Source organism: Trypanosoma cruzi, genomic scaffold (assembly GCF_000209065.1).
Source record: "Trypanosoma cruzi strain CL Brener 1047053517099 genomic scaffold, whole genome shotgun sequence".
NCBI classification, from domain to species: domain Eukaryota; phylum Euglenozoa; class Kinetoplastea; order Trypanosomatida; family Trypanosomatidae; genus Trypanosoma; species Trypanosoma cruzi.
The window spans coordinates 36,198-42,953 of record NW_001849485.1 but is presented as its reverse complement, the minus strand read 5'-3'; the positions used below and the strand labels follow the sequence as shown (position 1 = coordinate 42,953).

Sequence of the window (6,756 nt, the reverse complement as noted above, 5' to 3'; positions counted from 1 at the left end):
AAACGGCACGGCAGATCTTCTGACACATCGGTGAATCAACAGGTGATTGAACACACGGAGGCCATGGGGTACTCTTTGGCTTCTTCATACGTCACCCTCAGCCCCGACGTCGTTCACACGAGTGTGCGCATGCTCGTTCATAACTTCACGTTTCGGCGTGTGCGGCGAACAGCGTTAGAGGTGGGCGACGAATTGGCATTGTCAGGGGAGGGCGACGAGAAGGAGAAGGAGGTCATTGAAACCCACGAGAACATTCTCTCGATGCGCGTCGGTCCACAGAAAAAATCGCTCTATGAGGAGCGTTCCCTGCCACCGAACAGCACTAAGGCATCCGACATATGGAGAGCGCATTAAACCAGCTAGAACAACACAATGGCAACACGAGCACCCGCCACAGCCACAACTTTTTCCGGTCACTTCACCGTCTTCTTAAACTTCTATCCGCTCTCTCTCTCTGTTTCCCCTGATTGGCTTTTAGTAACGCTCTGCTGCAAATTGAATTACACACACAAGGACGTAAACAAAAAAAAAAATAAAAATAAAAGGAAACAACAACATCAGCAAGAAGGGCAGAAAAACAAAATGAACAAAAGGAAAAGTCTCAATTGACATCAACCTGAAAATACACTTCGGGCGCAATTATAATTACTTATGAAATGCTTGCTGCCGTGGGGCTGTTGCCGGTTGTGGCTGCCACGGTAACGTACGAGCCGCGCTGCCACGTGACCAAACGTATCAAAGGCTCCACCGGGTCTTTTGGTGGAACCATCGCGAACGTGGTCCACTCGTATGAATTGGTGTGGGGCAACATGGACTGGCGCCAGCTTGCTTCGACAGACCACGAGTGAGCGGGCATGTCAACATTTACCAGCGCCACGGGGGACCGCAGACCACGGGGGGCATACGGCGTGCTTGCATCTGTTTGAGCTCTGGCGAGCGCCACGCCGCACACATACCCGTAGGTGCTCGTTGCTTTGTTGGACCTGACAACTTTTCCTTCTTCAGGCACGACAGTTTCTGTCGCAGTGGTTGCGATTTTTCTTGCGTGTTTATCCGTTCTTCTCCCGGCAGCCCGAAGCAAATTGTGGCATATGCGGACGGCGTCGTGAATTATTTGTGTTTTGAAAGGTTTTAAAAAACAACGGGAGAGGCAAAAAGAGGTCTGAAATGCAAGTTAAAGGCCACGCATATATATGTAAGGAAATTTTTGGTGGTTGAATTTGCTTGATCCCACGCCGTTCACACAGCCAGTGGGAAAGGCGTTCATTGGCGGATTGATGTCGTCTCCGTTGCGCAACATATGGGGCGCTGTGAGGAGGGGACGTTACTTTTTTATTAGTGAGGAAACACAATGATATTTTGCATGAATAAGCAGGCTATGAGTGAGTTTGAAGCCAGTGGCATGCTCTCTGAGAGCCCATAGCTACTCCGCAGCCGCACTGTGCCTGAACGGTAAGGGCACGCACACACTCACACACACATACGCAAACATACAAAAAAAACAACAACGAAATACTACATTGACGATCCTGTGGCCCACCGTAAGTGATGATGACGTTTATTGTTTTGTAAATTTCTTTCATGACCTTTTGTTCAATGCTAGGAATTTTGTTCTTTCCAACTTTTTAGATACTTTAAGAAAGGAATAAAACAAGCACTACTCGCCACTGCGAATTTTGAAGGCACTGAAAGGACCAACAACAGCACACACATTGCCCACACACACGTATTAGTATGCTCTCACGTGTTGCTGCAATGAAGGCACCCTGCACACACAACCGTCGCCGCGTGACCGGATCCAGCGGAAGGAGGGAAGGAAGAGAAAGTGAGCAGCAAAGGCCCAACATGTCACGGCGTGTGTTTAATTCCACGGTGCTGCTTCTCCTTGTCGTGATGTGGATTTACTGCAACATTGGTGGAGCTGCAGCCGTTGTGGAGGGTAAGTCCGGGGATGCGCCGCTGCCTCAATGGGTCGATATTTTTGTGCCGAATAAGACGCAGGTGCTGTCCAAAGAGGGGTCTGAAACTGGTGTGAAGGAAGCATTTGCTGCGCCTTCTCTCGTCAGTGCTGGTGGAGTAATGGCTGCCTTTGCTGAAGGCCTGTTCGTTTATATCGTCCATGGACATGACTTGTTTGGGATTAAGCCTTACGAAATTGTGGCCGGGTACATCAAGGCTGCGGAGAAGTGGCCGTCCATTGTCGCTGAGGTCAATGCTGGTACATGGAGGGCACACACCGTTCTTGGCAGTAGGAATAGCGATGATCGTTTGTGTTATTTGTACGGGCCCACAGCAGTTGCAAGGGGCAGTAAGGTGTTTCTACTTGTGGGAAGCGATAATACAAGATATGACAATGTTGATAATGCGTGGGTGCAAGATGGCTGGGATATTCAACTGGTGGAGGGTGTGGCCACGCAGTCCAAGGACGGCGCGCAGAGTACAATGATCAGCTGGGCTGAACCCAAGTCGCTTTTAAAACAGATACCCCAACACACTCAAGATCAGCTGAGGGGTTTTGTGACTGCTGGTGGCTCAGGCATTGTGATGCAGAATGACACGCTTGTGTTTCCCCTGGCGGCGAATGGGGAAAAATACCCCTTCTCCATGATCACCTACTCGACGGACAACGGCAATACCTGGGTGTTCCCAGAGAGCATTTCTCCTGTAGGATGCACTGACCCCCGCATCACCGAATGGGAGACGGGACAAATTCTCATGATCGTTCAGTGTATGGATGCCCAGAGTGTGTTCGAGTCGCGTGACATGGGGACAACGTGGACGGAGGCCGTCGGGAAACTTTCAGGCGTGTGGATCATGTCACAACCAGGAGTTCGTCTATACAAAATTTTTCGTGTGGGAGCCCTCATCACCGCCACCATTGAGGGATGGAAGGTCATGCTGTACACACAGAGAGGGTACACCTCGGGGGAGAAAGAGGCCAATGCGCTCTACATTTGGGTCACGGACAACAACCGTACGTTTTATGTTGGACCGGTTGGCATGGAGGATAATGTGAATAAGACGCTTGCCAACGCCCTGCTGTACTCAGATGGTGCGTTGCACCTTTTAAAAGAGAGGGCCAATGAAAAAGACGAGGCCATTTCACTTGCTCGGCTGACGGAGGAGCTGAATACGATCAGGTCCGTCCTCAGTACTTGGGCAAAGCTTGACGCCTCCTTTTCCAAGTCGTCCACACCCACGGCTGGTCTGGTTGGATTCCTGTCCAATGCAGCCAGTGGTGACACGTGGATCGACGATTACCTTTGCGTGAATGCAACCGTGACGAAGGCAACGAAGGTTGAAAATGGGTTCAAATTCACGGGGCCTGGGTCCATGGCAACATGGCCCGTGAACAGCCGGGAGGATAATAATCAGTACGGCTTTGTGAACCACGATTTCACTATTGTGGCGACGGTGATCGTCCACCAGGTTCCGAAGGAGAGCACTCCTCTGCTGGGTGCGGGTCTGGGGGACGGTGCCGGCAAGAAGTTCATTGGGCTGTCGTACAGCATGGATAAAACGTGGGAGACAGTGTTTGACGGGGCAACAAAAGCACAGGACACCACGTGGGAGCCGGGGAGTGAATACCAGGTGGCGCTGATGCTGCAGGACGGCAACAGGGGCTCCGTGTACGTGAATGGTGAGCTTGTGGGGAGCCCGGAAACGATACCAACACCTGAGGCGCGTGGGGCTGAAATCTTATACTTCTACTTTGGGGGAGACGAGGGAGACAGCGACAGCAATGCGACAGTGACGAACGTCTTTTTGTACAACCGCCCACTGAGTGACGGTGAACTAAAACTGGTCAAGAAGAGCGAGGACTCCGTGCGTGGGGGCGTGTCTCGGGTGCTCCCGCTGTTTCTGCTGGGGCTGTGGGGCATTGCGGCCCTTTACTGAGAAATCGCAGTGAGGACTTCCTGCTTCCAGCGGGAACAATATGCGTCTTTCCACGCACCCTCCGAAGTAATTGACTTTTTGCGTGGACGCACCGTTTATTATATATATATATATTTGACTACCCCTTTCTGCCCGCGTAAGTTTTTATGTAAAGTCACGCTTTCCCTCCTGGGAATTCACCGCGGGGTATATGGTTTTTTTTTTTTGTATATTTGTTTTTTCTTTTTTATATGGTGGGATATTTTGGGAATGGCAGGATGTCTTTAATGTTTCCGTTGGCCGATGAAACGTGCAGTGGGCATTGAGCACCACGACGATGGTGCGACGAGAAAAAGGGAGGTTAGATGTAAAAAAAACGCACTGAGTGTCCCAATGAAAAGTAAGAGTTGTGTGGACACCAGGGGGGTGGCTGAACGGTCGAAGCAAATATATTTTCACTTCTGCATGAAGAGTATACAAGTCTTTTTTTTTTTGTTTTTCTTGACGCGTCACGATGGGAATTTTTTTTTTGTTTTATGTTTTAATGGGTGGGCAAAATTTGTCGAGAGGGGTTTTAGAAAATTTCTAACTTATTTTTATTTTAGGAAAATTATTGTGGGTTGCCGTGCCATCTCGAGCCTTATTGGCCTTCTCCCTCCCTCTTTGTCCGTCCTGCGCCTCTACCGCGTGTTTTTCTGCCCTTTCACGTGCGTGGCTCTCTTTTTTTTTCTTTTTTCTTTTTTCTTTTTTTGCGTGTCTGCAGGCACACAACCGCACGGCGTACATTTTGCGGTGCACTGGGTGCTTGCAGCTGCGTGTGGCTGCTGCTTCATCACTCCGTGGACATGAAGAGAAGGAAAGAAGAGACAGTGGGAGTGCGTCGTGGCTCTCATCCCCTGCGGGAATGCTGCACGGCGTGTGGCGGTATTGCTTTTAAACGCCGAACCATCACGCACGAGGACGTGGCACGGAGTGGAAGGTCTTTTTTTGTGTGGCTGCTGCTGTGGGTGTGGGCGCGGTCGCGTCGGACTTGTCGGCTCGATGGCCGCAGCGTGTGGCTGTCACTCTGTTCTCTTGGGAGATATGCCGCGACGCCTTCCCGTGTGTGTTGCTTCGGGGACAATGTGCCGGCGGCTGTGCGGTTGCCGGATGGAGGGAGAGGCGTGGAGGGAAGTGCGTGAGTGCAGCGGTCAAGAGTCGCGCTGGGCGTCTCGCCGCGGAGGGCCTTGCCCACCCAACGCAGCACCGCTCGTGCCGGGCACCCTCTCACTATGCAGCATCGTAGTCGACGCCAGCAGCACGCAGCGAGGCAGCGGATGCCACCACCGCCACGAGTGCGACCGGAAGGAGACACGCCTGATGTTGCGTTCCGAGGGGGCACTCCGTGTGGCATAGTGGCGTGCCCAAAACCTCCTCGCGGAGTCTGCACACGACACCGGGCACTGGATGTGGGGTGTTTGCGTCGTGGAGGACACTGCGGTGGAGTCCCTCCTCCCTGCAGGTGGACGGACGCCTGAGTTTCCTTTTGTTCTTACTCAGGTGGATGGCTGCGCGATGACACCACAACGAGGCAGTTGTTTTCACCATGGAGGGGTGATATCAGCAGGGTTACGCATTGGGAATGTGAATGGCGAATGCAGTAAGAAAGGGAGTTTCATGGCTCTTTTTTGCCGCGCGAATTGCAGAAATTTTCCATAAAAAATATATACATATATATATACCTTGTGTGGGAGCTTTTCATGATGCATCGCTGTTGTGGCGTGTGTGATTTGGGGTGTCTGCGTGTGGCCGCTGCTGCACCGAATTCTCTTCCCACTTGTGTGTGTGTGTTTTCGTGTGTCATGGTTTATGCACGCATTTATTTATGTGGAGTGTGTGCGGTGACGGCAGTGCCACACGGGTGCGAGACCGTAGCGAGCGGAGTGCGTGGACGAACCCTCCGTGCGCACCACGTTGTTGTTGTTGTTGGCTCTCACCGAGACTCTTCTGGGTGAATGGTATCCACTTGCCGTCGTTGCGGTGGTCCTCGTGCATGTGGTGTGCATCGAACACTGTGTGGATGACTCTCTTGCTGTGGATGACTCGCTTGTTTTGGCTGCCAGTCGTTTCTGTGACTATTTTCTTTTTTATTCCTCTCTCGTTTGTTGGTTAATGTTCAGCTTTAACTCAATCCAACCAAGAAAACAATGAGAAACTATGCCTGCAAAGCAAAATAGAGTGCAAGGTGGCAATGCCAAGAGTCGAGCGTCTGCTGTGCCGCAGGGAGATCGTCAGAGGAGAGCGAGACCGGTGTCCTGCAGCGACACATCAACCGGCCGCGACTCACACAAGAGAGGGGGAAGCGCGGCGACCACAGTGGACCACTAGCAGCACCGTAGAGGAAATCCTGCAGGAGGGAAACACTAGCAGCACCAACATGAGGCTGAATGAATTCCTTTGGAATTATGTTGGCGGCAGGGCGGCCGTTGATGAAAGAATGCAATGTGACGATGGAGATGTTTGTTCAGGAGCCGGATGATTACGTACAAGACCAGCGGCTTCCTGAAGAAATTCTTAACTTAACTGCGTACCAAGCGCTGGAGGCCATTACTAACCCACTTCACGAAGGTGTGTTCTCTCTCGGGCAACGTAGGGACTATGAACGAAAAGGATACGATCACTCCTCTTGCAAGGGGAAAACCAAACGGAGTACTCACGCAGGTACTGACAGAAGCGAGGCGGGAGGCAGAGGAAAGGCTAAGACGAACGCAAGAAATGAAATTTACCATTTCCACTAATATCGAAGACGTACTGTTTAAAGGAAGAGTTCGCGTCAATGAAATGAAGCTGAACGACTTTCTTACGAGGGAACTGGACGGCAGGGGCATTGTGGACACCAAT

General features: G+C 51.5%; 3 protein-coding genes across 3 annotated transcripts, besides 6 other annotated features; all 3 read left to right on the top strand.

Annotated features, from left to right (window-relative positions):
• On the top strand, positions 1-354 carry Tc00.1047053503767.5 (potassium voltage-gated channel, putative; the record flags this gene model as incomplete). The annotated part of the gene is made up of 1 exon (XM_799735.1): positions 1-354. A coding segment is annotated over one exon (354 nt), but the record flags the coding sequence as incomplete, so codon positions are not given.
• Positions 1-5,811: a sequence feature (areas not merged during assembly with more than two copies in the genome that could not be assigned to a particular haplotype).
• Positions 519-544: a microsatellite.
• Positions 1,460-1,495: a microsatellite.
• Positions 1,735-3,897, top strand: Tc00.1047053503767.10 (trans-sialidase, putative; the record flags this gene model as incomplete). Its single annotated transcript, XM_799733.1, has 1 exon — positions 1,735-3,897. One exon carries the CDS (start codon positions 1,735-1,737, stop codon positions 3,895-3,897), a length of 2,163 nt encoding a protein of 720 aa, XP_804826.1.
• Positions 3,992-4,013: a sequence feature (AT_rich).
• Positions 4,597-4,627: a microsatellite.
• Positions 5,812-6,756: a sequence feature (heterozygous, non-Esmeraldo-like haplotype).
• Tc00.1047053503767.20 (uncharacterized protein) lies at positions 6,303-6,653 on the top strand (the record flags this gene model as incomplete). Its single annotated transcript, XM_799734.1, has 1 exon — positions 6,303-6,653. The coding sequence occupies one exon, from the start codon at positions 6,303-6,305 to the stop codon at positions 6,651-6,653; it is 351 nt and encodes a 116-aa protein (XP_804827.1).